General features: G+C 57.8%; 1 protein-coding gene across 1 annotated transcript; it reads left to right on the top strand.

Annotated features, from left to right (window-relative positions):
• The first annotated feature begins 1,231 nt into the window (after positions 1 to 1,231).
• PIK3R2 (phosphoinositide-3-kinase regulatory subunit 2) lies at positions 1,232 to 19,175 on the top strand. The gene is made up of 16 exons (XM_055239566.2): positions 1,232 to 1,388; positions 3,541 to 4,285; positions 8,514 to 8,606; positions 8,964 to 9,014; positions 9,099 to 9,230; positions 9,324 to 9,537; positions 10,013 to 10,098; positions 10,249 to 10,357; positions 10,455 to 10,553; positions 11,018 to 11,198; positions 11,314 to 11,439; positions 14,513 to 14,655; positions 15,784 to 15,960; positions 17,104 to 17,175; positions 17,363 to 17,533; positions 17,725 to 19,175. Exons 2-16 carry the CDS (start codon positions 3,964 to 3,966, stop codon positions 17,930 to 17,932), a joined length of 2,184 nt encoding a protein of 727 aa, XP_055095541.1. The 5' UTR covers positions 1,232 to 1,388; positions 3,541 to 3,963; the 3' UTR covers positions 17,933 to 19,175.
• Positions 19,176 to 19,856: the final 681 nt, after the last annotated feature.

The following is a 19,856-nucleotide window of genomic DNA, read 5'->3' on the forward strand; positions in this document are numbered from 1 at the left end:
AGCTTCCTCCAGACATCTGGGCCCTGAGCTATGTTTTTTATTTTTATGTGTTTGAGACAAGGTCTCGCTCTGTAACCCAGGTTGGAGTACAGTGGCGCAATCACGGCACACTGCAGCCTTGACCTCCTGGGCGCCCTGAGCTATGTTAATAAAATAAATAAGCGGCGGGGCGCGGTGGGTCACGCCTGTAATCCCAGCACTTTGGAAGGCCGAGGAGGGCGGATCTCCTGAGGTCGGGAGTTCCAAACCAGCCTGACCAACATGGAGAAACCCTGTCTCTACTAAAAATACAAAATTAGCCGGGCGTGGTGGCGCATGCCTGTAATCCCAGCTACTCGGGAGGCTGAGGCAGGAGAATCGCTTGAACTCGGGAGGTGGAGGTTGCGGCGAGCCGAGATAGCGCCATTGCACTCCAGCCTGGGCAACAAGAGCGAAACTCCATCTCAAAAAAAAAAATAATAAAATAAGCAATCGTCGCGTCCGTTCTATCCTGGTCTTAGCTTGCGCTCTGCCATAAAACTCCCTCTAGCCGAACCCAGACCAGCCCTAGAGCAATCCGTTACTTCCGGGGCGCTCAGGCGGCTTGCAAACACTCTTGGCTACAGCCCCATCTCCGAGTGCGTTCGGCTATTTCCGGAAACAGTCGGCATCTGGGCTCAAGTCCGCTAAATTCTAGTGCCCGTAGGGGTCGAGATCGTTGGCTGTTTCCGGACGCTCTGGGTTGCCATGGAAACTCCTTCAACCCTGGCTTTCTCCGACCTCTGCTTTTTGCGGCAGGCCCTTTCCCCACTCTACTGCCCCCTGTTGGCTGAGCTTGAGAACGCCTCATTTGTCCCCTGGAACCATCTATGCTTCAGCAATTTCCATAAGCTGGCGGTCGCCTCTGGGTCTAAACTCCCAAGTCCTCCATTGGGCACTGAGCACATTCGGTTATTTCCAGAAACGCTCCACGGTCTCGGGGATTAGCATCGGTTGTACCAGTCCAGCCGGAGAGAGTGTTCGGCCATTTCCGGAAGCGCTCGGGCGTCTCTAAGCCCAGCCGAACCCAGCTTCGGATCCCTCGCCGAGCCGATTGCACTCGGCTACCTCCGGAAACGCTCGGCTGTCTCGGGGCACCGTCTAGTCCACCAGTCCCGCGGGATTACGTTCGGCTACTTCCGGAAACACTCGGGTGCCCCCTTCCCTCAGGCTCCGCCTCGGCCTCCGTTCACCCGCCCGGCCCGAATACGCTCGGGCATTTCCGCCGGAGGCGGGCCAGGCCGCTCGGAACCGTGGCGGCGGCGGAGGCGGGGATCCCGCGGCTGCGGCGACGGTGGCCGCGGTGGAGCCACGGGGCGGGCTCGGCTTGGTGTGACGGCGGCTGCGGCGGCGGTGGCGGCCGCGACCAGGTGAGTCCTGACTGGCCCTCGTGGCGAGGGCGGCTGGGCGTGTGCTTAAATGCGGGGCACCCGGGGGCAGTGCCAGGCCCCGGTGGAAGCCAGAACGCAAGCGCCAGGCTGCGTCGGGCCCCGCGGGAACTGGGGGGGCCGCAGGCAAGGGGGGGCCTCGGGCTCGGCTCCGCAGCGGTGCAGCCTCCCTGGGACGGTCGGGGCAGAATGGGGGAACTGCCCGCGTCCAAGATACCGGACTGGAGCCGCGGCCCCAAATGAAGGGAGGCCCTGCCTGGAATGGGGCTTCGAATAGTACCGAGGGGCGCCCAGGCATTGTGCGGGGTAGAATGGGGTGCGGGAGGGCCGGGGGTCGAACCCACTTCCGGTCCCCTAGCCGGGTGGCCGGGTCCACGCAGACCCAAGTGCGCGTCTGTGTGAGCGCTCAGGCCCTGCCTTCACCCGCAGAGCCCCCAGCCCTGCCTGCCCCGCCCCTCCCGCCTCCCGGGTTCGGGGAGCGCTGCTCCCGGGGCGCGCACACCGGGGCGTGGGGGCGGGCTGGCAGGCAGATCCAGGCGGTTTCCTGGGCATCCCCTCTCGGGGCCTCAGTTTCCCCACCTGTAGAATGAGGGTAACAGAGGCCTGGGAGTGGGTAAGTTAGGCACCCGAGAATGTAGCGCCCCTCCGCCGTGCTCGGACACCTCTTGGGGCTCTCCATGACTGAAGGATGCTCAGAGCCTCCACCTGACACTCGGGCCTCTTGGTGGATAGCACCTATCCTTATAGCCACCCTGAATCCTTGACAAGCAACTTAACCCACTGCCAAGCCTTTGCATGTGCTGTTCCCTCTGCCTATCGCGCCGTCCTATCCGCTGTGATGATCCATTCTCTAGAATAGCACGTCCATCCCCCGACCCTAGCCCTGTCCATCACAGGGGGTCTCAACCTGCAGGGCCAGGCTGGGAATGTGTGCCCATCTCTGCCTCCCCAGGCTGGGGCTCCTGGGGAATGATCAATGCCCTGCTGCCGGCAGCCTCCCTTCCTCAGCTGCAGTACCCCCACCTGGCTCCCTGTCCCTCCCTGGGGCGAAGATTCCCTCTAAGCACCTCCCCATCTGCATTTTGTGCCTACTCTGGGCCCCAGGCTGGAGCTACCTGCCAGCCCACTCACTCCTCCTCTGCAGAGACTGGAGGTCCATTTGCTTGGACTCACCTCGAGGCCTTTGCTTGTGCAGGGGGCCTCTTCCTGGACTTCGTTCCCTACCTCTTAGTTCAGCTGGCCTGACCCCTCCCTGGAGCTCCCAAAGCACCCGGAGTGGCCCCCATTGAGTCCTCCCTGCCCTAGGTATCTGGCCACCTGGCTGCTGCCCCCTCATGTCCAACTGGGCCAAGTCGGCAGATCTAGGTATAAGTCCTGGCTTCCTCCTGGCCTACTGCACGGCCCTAGATACCTCCCTGCTCTGAGCCTCAGTTTCCCCATCTGTAACAGGGGTGATGAAAAGCCTGTTTACTGGCCGGGCGCGGTGGCTCACACCTGTAATCCCAACACTTTGGAAGGCAGAGGCAGGAGGATTGCTTCAGCCCAGGAGTTTGGGACCAACCTGGGCAACATAGCAAGACCCCACCTCTATTGGAAAAAAAAAAAAAAAAAAGGGCTGGGCAAGGTGGCTCATGCCTGTAATCCCAGCACTTTGGGAGGCCAAGACGAACGGATCACTTGAGGTCAGGAGTTCAAGACCAGCCTGGCCAACATGGTGAAACCTCGTCTCTACTAAAAATACAAAGATTAGCTGGGCATGGTGGCCTGCTACTCGGGAGGCTGAGGCAGGAGAATCGCTTGAACCTGGGAGACAGGTTGCAGTGAGCTGAGATCACACCACTGCACTCCAGCCTGGGCAACACAGCAAGACTCTATCTCAAAAAAAAAAAAAAAACTGATTTACTGAGCATGTAGTATACCTTGGGCAGGTTCTTGGGAACTCTACTCCCAGCAGCTCCAAGGGAAGCCTGCCAGTATACCCATTTTACAGATGGAGAAGCTGAGGCCCTGAGAGGGACTGGCCCCAAGGTCACCCAGTGATTCAGGGAATTCCAAATCAGGATTTGGGCCCATCTCCGTGTTGGGGGTGAGAGGAGTTGGCCTGGCTAACGCTGCCCTATCCCTGTCTCCCTAGGTCGGCGTCCTTGGCTGGCCGAGCATGGTGGCAGCCTGCACCCTTGGCTCCCTCGTCTGGTGCAGCCAGCAGAGCCACCAGCCTTGGGCGCCCATGGCCCTCCGTGTGAGGGCGTGAGCGGCCTGCCCCAGCCTCACCTGCTGATGGAGGACTCAATGGCCCAGTGACCTGACACCACGCCACCAACTCCCTCCCACCAGTTGACGAATGGTGGACCCAGCGACGAGTGGCCCTTGTAAGGGTCATGGAATAATTTGAAGTGAGGCATGAGCGGCCCCCGTGGTCGCCTGTGACTGCTGGAGATAGAGGTCCCAGCACCCCAAGCCAACCCAGCGGACCCTCCCAGCCCTGCTCCAGCCAATGGGGCCAGTGGGGCTCCAAGCAGCCACCTAACCATCCAGACCCCACCCCACCCACGCGGCCATGGCGGGCCCTGAGGGCTTCCAGTACCGCGCTCTGTACCCGTTCCGCCGGGAGCGGCCGGAGGACCTGGAGCTGCTGCCCGGCGACGTGCTGGTAGTGAGCCGGGCGGCATTGCAGGCACTGGGCGTGGCCGAGGGTGGCGAGCGCTGCCCACAGAGCGTGGGCTGGATGCCCGGCCTCAACGAGCGCACACGGCAGCGAGGTGACTTCCCTGGCACCTACGTGGAGTTCCTGGGGCCCGTGGCCCTGGCCCGGCCCGGCCCTCGCCCACGGGGCCCCCGCCCACTGCCCGCCAGGCCCCGTGATGGGGCCCCTGAGCCAGGTGAGCAGCAAGCAGGGGCCCTGGAAAACGGGGGTGGTCCCCTCAGACCCTTGGTCTCCTCTTCTGTCCAGTGAGGCAATGGGATCTCCAAGGAAGGAGGAAAAAGGACATTTGGTCATTTGACAAGTGTCTTCAGTGCTAGGCTCAGCAGTGGACACAAGGCCTGTTCCTGCCCTCATGAGCTTCTGGTTCAAGAAGGGATGAGAGTGTGTTTAGGAGGTGACACATGCCATGAGGAAGGGGGCTTGCATGGGAAGATGCGAGAGTGGAAGCTCAAGGCAGTGGGGGCAGCGAGGGCAGAGGCTGTGGAGTGGAACTCTAATGTCGGGAACGGCCAGCAGGAGGACTGGAGGGAGGAAGGGGAGGGCAATGTGCGCCGGCCTGGAGGACTTCGTGGGATTGATTTTGAGGACAATTCAGAGTGTTCAGTAGGATTCAGAGGCTCAGCCTAGCTTCATCCTGCATTCTGCAGACAGGGTCCCTTGATGAACTCCTTTGGAGACCCTGATTTCCAAAATGAAGCCACAGGGAGGGTGGGATGTGGGCTGCTCAGCTGAGGCCACACAGCACAGTGGGGTCTGAGGACCCCACATCCCTCTTCAAAGACCCTTGGCCATTGCCACTTGCCAGGAGTGTGCCAGGTGTGGAGAATCGGGGGCACCGAGCCCACTCAGTGACTGCTGCTTGATGGGCAGGGAGTGTGGGCTCTGGCCGGGGAAACTGAGGCCCAGGTTGCAAAGAGGAGGCTGAGAAGTGCTGCATGCCCGGCACGGTCTGCTCCGACCCTCCCAGCAGCCCAGCAAAAGGCCCTGTGTGCAGACCAGGAGGCCTGAGTGCAAGGCCGTCAAATGCCGCACTTGGAACCAGTTGGTCACCCAGGGAGGCCAAAGCCCCGGGAGGTGCCAGGCCTGCTTTGTGCCAGGGTGACATTGCCCAAAGGCAAACCAGAGTCCCCCAGGACAGGGCGGAATAGGGGGTGCCGAGGTGGTGCGATGCTGGCCCCGGCCTCCCGGCATCTGGTATCTCCAGGGCCCAGGCCTGCGTCCCGCCTTGGCCTGAAGGAGCAGGAGGCGGCCCCGTCCGGGCTCCCGGCCAGAATCTGCCTCTCCCCCTGGTAACAGCCACCTCCCTCCTCTGCCTGGCCTCTGTCCAGCCACCATACACGGCCCCACGTGGGGCGGCTGCCCAGCCCCACCCTCTGAATCTTCCAGGGTTATGTGACCTCGGCCAGAACCCACCCCCTCGAGGCCTCAGTTTCCTCATCTGGAAACAACAGGGTTGGTCCCTGGGGATGCTGGGACCCAACCCCTCGGAAATGTGCTGAAGTCACCTGAGCCCCACCTGGCTTTGCACCCACAGGGGAGGTTGCAGCCCCTCTGAGGCACAATTCCTCACCTGTGAAGTCGGGGTGATGCAGTTCTGATGGGAACCCCCTCCCCATTCTGCAGACTGATCCCAGGCCACTGTCGGGGTTGAGTTTCCCAACCCACCGGCCAGAGTGTCACCCACCTCCTCTTGTCCTTTTTCTTTTTTTTTTTTTTTGGCGTTTTCATTGCAGCTGGGCCTTTCTCCAGCTTGAGGCGCCACCTGGCCCATCACTCAGGGAGGCCCCGCAGGCCCTGGCTTGCCCCTGCTGTGTGCCAGGGCGTCCCCGCCGAGGGCCAGAGCAGCGTCCAATGGTGGCAGACAGCGAGCTGCTGAGGCGGGGATGCTGCACACAAAAGGCCCTGTAGAGCTGGGAAGCCAGGGCTGGGAGGGGGCTGGGCCCAGGATGCCGCCGGCACCCGCTAGGAGGGGTTTCAGCTTTTCCAAAAGGAGAGCAATAATTTTCTTTCTTTTCTGAATTTTAATTTGGGGAAGAAATAATTTTTTAGAAGCAAAATGATTAAGAAAACGGGTCATGGTCCTTGGAAAGAAGCTGTTCTGACCCAGGCCGGGATATTTTTCTTTCCTTTCAACCACTTTTTTGTTTGCATCAAGAAGGGTGAAGCAGGCCAGGCACAGTGGCTCATGCCTGTAATCCCAGCACTTTGGGAGGCCAAGGCGAGAGGATCACTTGAGGTCAGGAGTTCAAGACCAGCCTGGCCAACAGGGTGAAACCCCGTCTCTACTAAAATAATACAAAAATTAGCCAGGCATGGTGGCACCCACCTATAATTCCAGCTACTCAGGAGGCTAAGTCATGAGAATCGCTTGAACCCGGGAGATGGAGGTTGCAGTGATCCAAGATCGCGCCACTGCACACCAGCCTGGGCGACAGAGCAAGACTCCATCTCAAAAACAAAAAACAAAAAACGAGGAGGCCAAGGCAAGTGGATCTCTTGGGGCCAAGAGTTCCAGGCTGCAGTGAGCTAGGATTGCACCACTGCACTCCAACCTGGATGACAGAGCAAGAACGTGTCTCAGAAAAAATGAGAGGCAATGTCATTGGCCCATTTTTCATTTGAAGGAACTGAGGCCCAGAGAGGGCAGGTCCTGTGGCCAAGATTGCACAGCAGGTTGTGGCGGAGCCCAAACCTGCTATATGACTTTCAGTGGCTGCCACAAAAATTACCACCAACTAGGTGGCTTCAAACAATGGAAATGTATTTATTAATTAATGTATCTTTTTGTTTTGTTTTGTTTAGAGATGGAGTTTCGCTCTTGTCGCCCAGGCTGGAGTGCAATGGTGCAATCTCGGCTCCTGCAACCTCCGCCTCCTAGGTTCAGCGATTCCCCTGCCTCAGCCTCCTGAGTAGCTGGGATTACAGGCATGCGCCACCATGCCTGGCTAATTTTTGTATTTCTAGTAGAGACAGGGTTTCACCATGTTGGTCAGGCTGGTCTCAAACTCCTGACCACAAGTGATATGCTCACCTCGGCCTCCCAAAGTGCTGGGATTACAGGCGTGAGCCACCGTGCCTGGCCTCCTTTTTTTTATTATTATTATTTAAGAGATGGGGTCTCACTCTGTTGTCCAGGCTGGTCTTGAACTCCTGGACTCAAACGATCCTCCCGCCTTGGCCTCCCAAAGTGTTGAGATTACAGATGTGAGCCTTTGTGCCCCGCCACAACAGAAACTTATTCTGTCATGTTTCTGGAGGCTGGAAGTCCAAAATCACGGTCGTGCCCCCTCTGAAGTTTCCTTCCTTCCAGCTTCTGGTGCCTCCAGGCATTCATTCCTCTCGTGCATGGGTTGATTATTCCAATCTCTGCCTTGGCATTCTCTTCTTTTTTTTGAGACGGAATCTCACTCTGTCACCCAGACTGGAGTGCTGTGGCGTGATCTCAACTCATGGCAACCTCCGCCTCCTGGGTTCAAGCAATTCACCTGCCTCAGCCTCCCGAGTAGCTGGGATTACAGGCGTGCACCACCACACCTGGCTCATTTTTTTGTATTTTTAGTAGAGATGGAGTTTCACCATGTTGGCCAGACTGGTCTTGAAGTCTTAACCTCAAGTGACCTGCCGGTCTCAGCCTCCCAAAGTACTAGGATTACAGGCGTGAGCCACCACGCCTGGCCTATTGATTTATTTTTTAAATGGAGTCTTGCTCTGTCGCCCAGGCTGGAGTGCAGTGGTGCAGTCTTGGCTCACTGCAACCTCCGCCTCCCGGGTTCAAGCGATTCTCCTGCCTCAACCTCCCGAGTAGCTGGGATTACAGGCACCCACCACCACGCCCAGCTAATTTTTCTGATTTTAGTAGAGACGAGTTCGCCATGTTGATCAGGCTGGTTCGAACTCCTGGCCTCTGGTGATCCACCCACCTCAGTCTCCCAAAGTGCTGGGATTCCAGGCTCGAGCCGCCATCCTGGCCGGCTTTCTCTTGTTACAAGGACATCAGCGAGTGGGTTTAGTGTCCAGCCTAATGCCAGGCTTGTCTCATGTACAGATTCTTGCTTTCCTTACACCTGCAAAGACCTATTTCCAAATACGGTCACAGGTACCAGGGATGAGGACTTGGACATATCTTTTTGAGGACTTTATTCAGCACACTCCACCTAGTCTGTGAAGTTGTGTGAACTCCTGGTATTTTAACCCAGAAAATTGTGTCCCATCAATTCTGCCCTCTCCCAGCCCCTGCACCCAAGGTCTTGCAGCCTCCTGCGGATGGGAGTCAAGGTACCAGGCACTTGCCTGAGCTGGGCTCGGCCTCAAACTACCCCAGCTGAGGTCCAGCCGGCAAAGAGAGGGGCTGGGCTCCTTCCAGGAACCCCACCAACATGCAACCCCCCTGCTTCCCCCACCAGGCCTCACACTCCCCGACTTGCCCGAGCAGTTCTCCCCACCTGATGTGGCGCCCCCTCTTCTGGTGAAGCTTGTGGAGGCCATTGAAAGGACAGGTGAGTTCCAGCCTGGCTGCAGCCCCTGGATTCTGCTTGCTTACCTCTAGTGACAGGCGACTCATCCCCTCACAGGGCCTCCAAGCTCATGCTGCACGGAAACAGGCTGAGCCTGGATGCCGTGGGCCTCTATGTTGACTAGGGCACAGAGTGACTCCTAAGGGAAGATAGGAAGGTGAACATGACGAGGCCACTGCATGTGCTGTGCCCTCTCCCAGTTTTCCCTCCCCACCCCTACCATGCCCTTATCTCTGGGCAGCAAAGGGAGACTGCAGGGGGGTTGAGCGGCCAGCCCAGGCCTCACAGGGGGTCGGGGCAGCATTTGAGAGCTGACTCGCCTGTCCCCGTCACCCCCAGGGCTGGACAGCGAATCTCACTACCGGCCGGAGCTGCCCGCACCGCGTACAGGTGAAGGGGAGCCTCAATGGGGTGGGGGGGAGGCTGGGGGCCCCAGTACACATGAGCTGGACATGTGCTCCCCTGCACCCGCAGACTGGTCCCTGAGCGACGTGGATCAGTGGGACGCGGCAGCCCTGGCTGACGGCATTAAGAGCTTCCTGCTGGCACTGCCCGCACCGCTCGTGACCCCCGAGGCCTTGGCCGAGGCGCGCCGGGCCCTGCGGGGTGAGCCTGGCGGGGAGCCCGGGGAAAGGAGGGGGCTGTAGCGGGCGGGAGGGCCCAGGCCCGGCTCACCCTGCCCTGGCCATCTGTCCGCAGAGGCCGCGGGGCCCGTGGGGCCGGCGCTGGAGCCACCGACGCTGCCGCTGCACCGTGCGCTCACGCTGCGCTTCCTGCTCCAGCACCTGGGCCGCGTGGCCCGCCGCGCCCCGGCCCTGGGTCCCGCGGTCCGGGCCCTGGGCGCCACCTTTGGGCCGCTGCTGCTGCGCGCGCCGCCGCCGTCCTCGCCGCCACCAGGGGGCGCTCCCGACGGGTGAGGGGCGGGGCGGGGCGGAGCCGGAGCGAGCAGGGGTGGAGTTTGGGGTGTGGTGGGCGCGGCATGGCCAGAGAGAGCGGCGTCTAGACCTTAAGAAGGGAGGGGACGGGGTCCAGCGTGAGAAGCTGCGTTCTTATGAGGACGGAGAGGGGAGCTGGGCTCCTGAGTCGTGGGACAGAAGGTGAAGGGGCCTAGTCCCGAAGCATGTGGGTGGTGCCCGCACCTTCCCTTCTGCTCCTCGCAGCTCCAGTACTGCTCTCTTGCTCGCCTTTGTGTGAGAATTTATGGAGCACTTACTGCATACAGCTATGGGGGAGCTGGCCTCGCACATGTGCCTGTATCATCTCCTCCTCCTCCCTGCACATACCGTCTCTTATATACCCCCAGGCGTGCAAGCGCACGCACAATCCTGTGCACATGCGTGGGCGGACAGGCCCTACCCAGCCCTCACCACACTCCCCTTCCCCCTAAGGAGTGAGCCCAGCCCTGACTTCTCGGCGCTGCTGTTGGAGAAGCTGCTTCAGGAACACTTGGAAGAGCAGGAGGTTGCGCCCCCAGGTGAGTCCCCTGTATTGCTGTCATTTCTTCCCGTTGGGGGCCGTAAATACTGATCCCTGAGTGCTGTCGGCATCAGCAGGCCGGTTGCAGTGGGAGGCAGCCACAGTATACAGTCGGTGCTCAGGATGCATTTGTTTTCCTGTCCCCCAGCGCTGCCGCCTAAACCCCCCAAGGCAAAGCCGGCCCCCACAGGCCTGGCCAATGGAGGGAGCCCACCCTCCCTGCAGGATGCTGAGTGGTACTGGGGGGACATTTCAAGGTAGGTTGCTGGCAGGGGGCCAGGGACCAAGGAGGTGTCACAGGGTGAGCGGGGTCTCCAGGTGGCTCGGCAGTCCCAGTGTTGGATGTCCCCACAGGGAGGAGGTGAACGAGAAACTCCGGGACACTCCCGATGGCACCTTCCTAGTCCGAGATGCTTCTAGCAAGATCCAGGGCGAGTACACGCTGACCCTCAGGTGGGGGCCTGTCCCTGCAATGATAGCCGGGGGTCACAGGTCACGGAGACTGGGAGTTCAGAGGGGATAGAACATGTGCAGTTTCAAGAATGGGGGGCCAGGTGCGGTGGCTTACACCTGTAATCTCAGCACTTTGGGAGGCTGAGGCTGGCAGATCACCTGAGGTCAGGAGTTTAAAACCAGCCTGGCCAACATGGTGAAACCCCGTCTCTACTAAAAAATAAAAAATAAAAATTAGCTAGGCATGGTGATGGACGCCTGTAATCCCAGCTACTCGGGAGGCTGAGGCAGGAGAATTGCTTGAACCCGGGAGGCGGAGGTTGCAGCGAGCCGAGATCGCACCACTGCACTGCAGCCTGGACAACAGAGCAGCAAGACTCTGTCTCAAAAAAAAACAAAGGGACGGGGATTGAGGGTCAGGTGCGGGGTCCCACTGGGTGCGAACACCCCTTCTCCTCCCCCAGGAAAGGCGGGAACAATAAGCTGATCAAGGTCTTCCACCGAGATGGGCACTATGGCTTCTCAGAGCCACTCACCTTCTGCTCCGTCGTGGACCTCATCAATCACTACCGCCACGAGTCGCTGGCCCAGTACAACGCCAAGCTGGACACACGGCTCCTCTACCCTGTGTCCAAATACCAGCAGGTCTGTGTCGCCCTGGGAGCCAGGGAGGGTAGCACCTGGCTGGCCCCAGGCCTCAGTTTCCTAGGTAGACCCGACCAGGCTATGCATCTCCCCTCATTCCCCCACGTATCTCCAGGACCAGATTGTCAAGGAGGATAGCGTGGAGGCGGTGGGTGCCCAGCTCAAGGTCTATCACCAGCAATACCAGGACAAGAGCCGCGAGTATGACCAGCTCTATGAAGAGTACACAAGGACCTCCCAGGTACTCCAGGCCCCGTACATGAGGGAAACTGAGGCATAGAGAGGCAGTGGCAAGGTCGGGAGCAGGACGACCAACCCCAGAGGACTTGAGGATGAATATCCGGTTGCAGGTCACAGAGCAGGCACTTAGCACCAAGGGCTGTTCTAAAAACATAGAAATAAGGCCAGGCACAGTGCCTCCCGTCTGTGCACTCGGGAGGCTGAGACAGGAGGATCACTTGAGCCCAGGAGTTCAAGATCATTCTAGGCAACATAGGGAGACCCCTCTACAAAAAAATTTAAAAATTAACTAGGTGTGGCCGGGCACAGTGGCTCACGCCTGTAATCCCAGCCCTTTGGGAGGCCGAGGCAGGCGGATCACGAAGTCAGGAGATCGAGACCATCCTGGCTAACATGGTGAAACCCCGTCTCTACTAAAAAACACAAAAAATTAGCCAGGTGTGGTGGCGGGCGCCTGTAGTCCCAGCTACTTGGGAGGCTGAGGCAGGAGAATGGCGTGAACCCAGGAGGCGGAGCTTGCAGTGAGCCAAGATCCGCACCACTGCACTCCAGCCTGGGTGACAGAGTGAGACTCCGTGTCAAAAAAAAAAAAAAAAAAAAAATTAACTGGGTGTGGTGGTGCATGCTTCTACTCCCAGCTACTCAGGAGGCTGAGGTGGCAGGATCCCTTGAGCCTGGGAGTTTGAGGCTGCATTGAACTGTGATCATGCTGCTGCACTCCAGCCTGGGTGACAGGGCAAGACCTTGTCTCTAAAAACAAATAAAAACAGAAATAAGCGTACGAGGCTGCGTGGGGTGGCTCACTCCTGTAATCCCAGCACTTTGGGAGGCCGAGATGGGTGGATCACTTGAGGTCAGGAGTTCGAGACCAACTTGGCCAACATGTTGAAACCCTGTCTCTACTAAAAATACAAAAATTAGCTGGGCATGGTGGCGGATGCCTGTAATCCCAGCTATTCAGGAGGCTGAGGCAGGAGAATCGCTTGAGCCTGGGAGGCAGAGATTGCAATGAGCCAAGATCATGCTACTACACTCCAGCCTGGGTGACAAGAGCAAAACTCCATCTAAAAAAAATAATAATTAAAATTTAAAAATAAGTGTACGAGCTTTTACAAAACCAAAAAAGGACAGATGAGAAGGGCCCAACCAGCCGCACAGGAGTGGCTGAGCCAGGACCTGGGGAGTGTCCAGGATGAGCCTATCTCCAGCTGGACCTCAGTTTTCCCATCTGCAGAATGGAACCATGGACCTTGATTACTTATGTCCCCTTCAACCAAGATGTTACTCAAAATGAAATCATGCCAGGTGCAGGGCGCGCACCTCTAATCCCAGCTACTCAGAAGGCTGAGGCGGGAGGATCACTTGAGCCCAGGAGTTCAAGACCTGCCTGGGTAACATAGCAAGACTTTGTCTCAATAAAATAAAAATTAAGTGAGAGGTTTTATCACTCAAGGACTGTGCTAATAAGTTTCTTTTGCAAGTTAAGAGGGAATAGATTCAGGTGGAACAGCTGGGAATTCCTCAGTCCTCCCTAGTACCCTAAGGGTTTTCTTTTTGTCCTCTTTTTTTTTTTTTTTTGAGACAATGTCTTGCTCTGTCATCCAGGCTAGAGTGCCATGGCACGATCTCAGCTCACTGCAACCTCCGCCTCCCTGGTTCAAGCGATTCTCCTGCCTCAGCCTCCCAAGTAACTGGGACTACAGGCACGTGCCACCATGCCTGGCTGATTTTTGTATTTTTAGTAGAGACGGGGTTTCGCTGTGTTGGCCAGGCTGGTCTCGAACTCCTGGCCTCAAGTGATCTGGCTGCCTCGGCCTCCCAAAGTAAAAAAAGAAAAAAAAAAAAATTAATAAAATTAAAAGGTGGGCTGGGCACAGTGGTTCATGCCTGTAATCCCAGCACTTTGGGAGGCCGAGGCAGGCAGATCATCTGAGGTCAGGAGTTTGAGACCAGCCTGGCCAACATGGTGAAACCCCGTCTCTACCAAAAAGATAAAAAAGTTAGCCGAGCTAGGCACAGTGGCTCAAGCCTGTAATCCCAGCACTTTGGGAGGCTGAGGCAGGTGGATCATGAGGTAAGGAGTTCAAGACCAGTCTGGCCAACATGGTGAATCTCCGTCTCTACTAAAAATACAAAAAATTAGGTATCATGGCATGCACCTGTAATCCCAGCTACTCAAGAGGCTGAGGCAGTAGAATAGCTTGAACCTGAGAGGTGGAGGTTGCAGTGAGCCGAGATCACACCATTGCACTCCATCCTGGGACAGAGTGAGACTCCGTCTCAAAAAAAAAAAAAAAAAAATTAGCTGGGCATGGTGGCGCACACCTGTAATACCAGCTACTTGGAAGGCTGAGGCAGGAGAACCACTTGAACCCGAGAGGCAGAGGTTGCAGTGAGCCAAGATCACGCCACTGCTCCAGCCTGGGCGACAAGAGCGAGACTCCGTCTCAAACAAAAAAAAATTTTGAGGTGCTGTCTCACCATGTTGCCCAGGCTGGCCTCAGACTCCTCAGGGTTCAAGAGATCCTCCCACTTTAGCCTCCCAACTAGCTGGGATTACAGGCAATCTCCACCACCCCTGGCCTCTGTCCTCTTTTTACTGATGTGTTAGCTGAAGCTCTTAATGGACAAGATAATTGTCCAGGATCAGTTAGGAGCACTGTAACCTCAGAATTGACTTTGGTCCTGAGCCTCAGTTTCCCTGTTAATAGTTGTTACTTTGTTAGGGGTTGTTGGAAGCGTCCATGGGACAATGTAAGGAAAGTCCTAGTGCAGCATCTCGCCCAAGAAGTCCTGTGAGCTGTAGCAACTAGATCTCTCATTCATTCTCAGCAGTGTTAACAGGTCCAGGTGTTTGTGGATACCTATAGGAGGATGTAAAGAAGAGGGTTTGAGGGGTGGGGTTTTGAAGGCTGAATAGGAGTTCATTTGGTGCAGCAGGCATTAGAAGAATAACACTCCGATAGAGGGACCAGCTTGAGCAGTCTCCATATCAGAGTTGAGGCGTGCCTTTACCCCTCATGAGGGCCTTTTGGGGAGTCCCAGGAGGTGCTGAGCTGCGCCCTCTCCTCCAGGAGCTGCAGATGAAGCGTACCGCAATTGAGGCCTTCAATGAGACTATCAAGATCTTTGAAGAGCAGGGCCAGACTCAAGAGAAGTGCAGCAAGGAATACCTGGAGCGCTTCCGGCGTGAGGGCAACGAGAAAGAGATGCAGAGGTGAGTCTGGCGCCTCTGCCCTGCCCCACCCCACCCTGATCTGGTGCGGTACAAGCCAGGGAGGGAAGGAAGCAGAAGGAGGCCAGCCACTTGGAGGCAAAGAGTAGTCTGTTGAAATGGACTTTGGGCCTGGTGCGATGGCTCAGGCCTGTAATCCCAGCACTTCAGGAGGCCGAGGCGGGTGGATCTCCTGAAGCCAGGAGTTTGAGACCGGCCTGGCCAACATGGTGAAACCCTATCTCTATTAAAAATACAAAAATTAGCTAAGCGTGATGGCGCACACCTGTAGTCCCAGCTACTTGGGAGGCTGAGGCAGGAGGATCACTTGAACCTGGAGTTGGAGGTTGCAGTGAGCCGAGATCGCACCACTGCACTCCAGCTTGGGTGACAGAGCAAGACTGTCTCAAAAAAAAAAAAAAAAAAAGGCCGGGCGTGGTGGCTCACGCTTGTAATCCCAGCACTTTGGGAGGCCGAGGCGGGCGGATCACGAGGTCAGGAGATCGAGACCACAGTGAAACCCCGTCTCTACTAAAAAAAAAATACAAAAAATTAGCCGGGCGTGGTGGCGGGCGCCTGTAGTCCCAGCTACTCGGAGAGGCTGAGGCAGGAGAATGGCGTGAACCCGGGAGGCGGAGCTTGCAGTGAGCCGAGATTGCGCCACTGCACTCCAGCCTGGGCGACAGAGCAAGACTCCGTCTCAAAAAAAAAAAAAAAAAAAAAAAAAAAAGGAAATGGGCTTTGAAGGATGAATAGGAGTTTGCCAGAAAGAGAAATCAGAGGAAACAGAGCATAGGCTCAGAGGCTGGAAGCACATAGTCTGGTGCAAAGTAGGTCCTTGAGAAAACCCTGGAGGCCGGGTGCAGTGGCTCATTCCTGCAACCCCAGCACTGTGGGAGGCCGAGACGGAAGGATTGCTTGATCCCAGGAGATTGAGACCAGCCTGGGCAACATGGCAAAACCTATCTCTACAAAAAATATTAAAATGTCAGCCAGACATGGTGGTGCACACCTGTGGTCCCAGCTACTCGGGAGGCTGAGGTGGAAAGGTCACCTGAACCCAGGAGTTTGAGGGTGCAGTGAGCCGAGATAAAACCCTGAGGTCTCTGCGCCACCCCACCCCTCCCACAGGATCCTGCTGAACTCCGAGCGGCTCAAGTCCCGCATTGCCGAGATCCATGAGAGCCGCACGAAGCTGGAGCAGCAGCTGCGGGCCCAGGCCTCGGACAACCGGGAGATCGACAAGCGAATGAACAGCCTCAAGCCGGACCTCATGCAGCTGCGCAAGATCCGAGACCAGTACCTCGTGTAAGTGGAGGCTTCGTGCTTCCCTGCGGCTCCCTGGTGACTGCTGCGGCACATGGAGATCTCTCTAGGAGTCTCAGTCTCTCTCCACCAAGTGGCCCTTCCTGGGCCCCGAGACCCCTTAAACTCGGTTCCTCCTGGGCCCCTTGAAAGTTTTCCTGTAGGTCAGCCTCAGCTTAGTCAGACGTGTGTGCAATGGGAGTGTCACTCCTATCCCATTCCATTTTGTGGAAAGTTGGGAGCCTTCCACAAAAATTCCTGCTGGGCTGGGCGCGATGGCTCATACCTGTAATCCCAGCACTTTGGGAGGCCAAGGGAGGCAGATGGATCACTTGATGCCAGGAGTTCGAGACCAGCCTGGCCAACATGGTGAAACCCCGTCTCTACTAAATAAAAAGTACAAAAACCGGCCAGGCATGGTGGTGGGCGCCTGTAATCCCAGTTACTCAAGAGGCTGAGGCAGGAGAATCACTCGAACCGGGAGGTGGAGTTTGCAGTAAGCAGAGATTATGCCAATGCAGTTCAGCCTGGGCAACAGAGCAACACTCTGCCTCAAAAACAAAACAAAAAAAAGTCGCCCGCTGTGCAACCTACCGTGCTGGGTGGCTGCGGCAGCCCTGTCCTGGGTTCAAATCAGTTTAAATCCTGCTTCCACCTACCAACCTCCTGAAGACCTCAGCCAGAGCCTCCACCTCCCTCCTGGGCCTCAGGGAGGGCACTGTCGCATGCCAGGTGCTGTGCTAAGCACCGTGCTTGTTATGAGTTCATTTGGTCCTTTCCAAGCCCTTCGTAAAGTTTGCCCTTTACAGCTGGGGAGACTGAGGCACAGAACCGACAGCTGCCCTGTGCAGAGGCCAGCAGTGCTGGAATGAGCCTCTGGTGATGATGAGGTGCCTGGGGGCTCCATAAGCGTTAACAGAAACAGAAAAATGAGGGGTGTGGGTCAGGCTTCCCCAGCAGAGCTGGGGGAGCCACCCTGGGTTCAGGCTGCCCTGAGCCAGGTCAGCGCTGCCCTCTTGTGGCAACCGGAGATATTGTACTCAGAACCCTTTCTCCTCAGCTAGACCCTGCCTCCCACCGGACAGGCCCACTGTGGGCTCAGCACCCACACAACTGTACAAGCCCACCTTTCCGGTTCCTTCTCAGGTGGCTCACCCAGAAAGGCGCCCGGCAGAAGAAAATCAACGAGTGGCTGGGGATTAAAAATGAGACTGAGGAGTGAGTGACTGCCTGGAGGGAGGCAGGGAGGGCTTCCCAGAGGAGGGGGCCATTTGGGGTGGGTTTTGAAGAATGAGTAGGAGTTCACCAGGGAGGAAAAGTTGTCCAGGCAGCTGGGGAGCCTCAGAGGCTGGCAGGTGAGTGACCAGGGCCCTCCCCGCCATCCCGCGCCCCCCCCCCACCCCAGCCAGTACGCGCTGATGGAGGACGAGGACGATCTCCCCCACCACGAGGAACGCACTTGGTACGTGGGCAAGATCAATCGCACGCAGGCAGAGGAGATGCTGAGCGGCAAGCGGGATGGCACCTTCCTCATCCGCGAGAGCAGCCAGCGGGGCTGCTACGCCTGCTCCGTAGTGTGAGTGGACCGCAGCGCTGGGGATCCCCGCGTCCCTCCCAGAGCTCTCATTGAATGCCTGCCGCGTGCCAGGCCTTGGGAAGGAGTCCCTGGTGGGGTCATCCAGGACAGGGGAGCACGCGGCCCTGGAACAGGGAAAGCTTGGCGGGGAGGCCAGCCTTCTGACCCCGCCCTCTCGTCTGCCCCCATAGAGTGGACGGCGACACCAAGCACTGCGTCATCTACCGCACGGCCACCGGCTTCGGCTTCGCGGAGCCCTACAACCTGTACGGGTCGCTGAAGGAGCTGGTGCTGCACTACCAGCACGCCTCGCTCGTGCAGCACAACGACGCGCTCACCGTCACCCTGGCGCACCCAGTGCGCGCCCCTGGCCCCGGGCCGCCGCCTGCCGCCCGCTGAGCGCCGAGGACCCGCCCCAAGCAGAGCCGCCCCTGGGCCCGTCTGCACCGTGACGGGAGCCACGGACCAGACCAGCCACATCCAGGGGTCCTCATTTCTCCGGCTCTGGCTCTTGTTTGGGGTTCTCTCACCCTCCTTCTCTTTCCTTCTCTCCTTCCCTCCCTCTCTCCTTCCCTCCGCCATTCTCCAGATCTCCCTCTGTCTCCTTTTCTCTCTCTGTCTTTCTTGGCCCCTGTCTCTCTCCATGTTGGGGGTCCTGCCTCCCCCACCCCGTATCTCCCTGTCCCCTGGGCATTGCCCTCTCCATGGCTCTGGTCACCCTGACCCTCTGCCCTGCCCACCGCAGGTCCCCCGGGGTCCCGGAAGCCCCTTCTGGCTGCACCTGCCATGTTTACAGAGGGCCCCTGGGCTGCGCGGCCCCAGCCTGGGCACCCTGATTTTTAAGCCATAGACCTGGGGTCAGGGCAGGAAGGAACTTCACTCCGCTGCTTCCGAGAACCTCGGCCGTGACATTCGGGGCCGGGCGGGACCCGCCCCACAGACTCCAACTTCCCCTCCAAACCCCGAAGTGAAACCCACCACCGGGTTACCCCCACAATGGGGCCGCTGCGAGTTCATCCACCCCCGAAAAAATAATTAAACTCGCAGGCCAGGCACGGTGGCTCACGCCTGTAATCCCGGCACTTTGGGAGGCCAAGATGGGCGGATCTTTTGAGGTCAGGAGTTGGAGGCCAGCCTGGCCAAAATAGCGAAACCCTATATCTACTAAAATACAAAAATTAGCCGGGCGTGGTGGCGGCCGCCTGTAATCCCAGCTACTTGGGAGGCTGAGGCGTGAGAATCTCTTGAACCCGGGAAATGGCGGTTGCAGTGAGCAGAGATCATACCACTGCACTCCAGCCTGGGCAACAGAGGGAGACTCCTCCGTCTCAAAAAAATAAAAAACTGGTGAGCTGGCCCCAACCCCTCCTAGGAATCACAGCTCCCCGTACTGGTGTCGCCGCAGTGGCAAAGTTGCGACACTGCCCACGGCCCCTCCCTCTGATGCAGATTCAGGGCTTCGATCATGTTGGGTTTTGATTCTGTTTTTCCTTGACTGCAAAACCCTCTTTCCTCTCCTCTTTTGGGACAAGAGCCCTGGTTTTCTACGCTGCCCTTGGCCACCACACTGCCTGCCCCACGAGCTGGGAGGCAGGTTTTGTACGGTACGTTGTTATTGATATGATATAAAACATCAAACGTCGTGGGTGATTCTGTTGTCAGTGACTGGGCTTCAGTACCACCTCTGCGTGTCGGGGACCCTGGTGTTTACGGGGGTCACAGCAGCTCGGGCCCGTGGGTTTAACTCCAAGCCCCTCTGAGACCCGACAACCCCTCCCTCCCCCAGTTTAGCTGCTGAAGCCCAGAGAGGTTGAGGCAGTGCCCAAGGTCATACAGGAGAGAGATTCGAATCCTGAGCTCCTGACTGCTCAGGGGACCCCAGACCCCATCCAGCCCCTCAAGTGCTTCCAAGCTGCTTCCCCCGCCCGCCACCCCCAAATTTGAATCCTGTCGCAGCCATCAGCTGTGTCATTGGGAAAGTTGTATCCCCTCCCTGATCCACAGCTTCCTCATTCATTGCCAAGTGGCGTCAAAAGTCACAACCCTCCCATGCCACAGGGAGGAGTCGCCCATGTCTTTGATGTTCTCAAGGCGTCGGCACCTCCAGCCAGCATGGAGGCTCTTCTCTGACCTCTCCTCACCCACTCCCATGCACAGCCCGCCGGGTCCCAGGAGACGCTGAGCAGAAGCCCTGTGGGGTTTTTTGTGTTTCTTTTTAAAGAGTCAAGGTCTCACTCTGTCACCCAGGCTGGAGCGCAGTTGTGCAAACACGGCTCGCGGCTCACAGCCTCAAGCTCCTCGTTCCCAGCCTCAAGCAGTCCTC

The sequence above is a fragment of the Symphalangus syndactylus genome, chromosome 13 (assembly GCF_028878055.3).
Source record: "Symphalangus syndactylus isolate Jambi chromosome 13, NHGRI_mSymSyn1-v2.1_pri, whole genome shotgun sequence".
In the NCBI taxonomy this organism is placed as follows: Eukaryota; Metazoa; Chordata; class Mammalia; order Primates; family Hylobatidae; genus Symphalangus; species Symphalangus syndactylus.

Excerpts from the sequence above, each read along its gene's own strand:
- PIK3R2 (XM_055239566.2), top strand. The coding sequence starts at position 3,964 with ATGGCGGGCCCTGAGGGCTTCCAGTACCGCGCTCTGTACCCGTTCCGC. Across the intron at positions 11,440-14,512 it reads AGTACACAAGGACCTCCCAG|GAGCTGCAGATGAAGCGTAC; the intron begins GTACTCCAGGCC and ends CCTCTCCTCCAG. Across the intron at positions 17,534-17,724 it reads TGCTACGCCTGCTCCGTAGT|AGTGGACGGCGACACCAAGC; the intron begins GTGAGTGGACCG and ends CTGCCCCCATAG.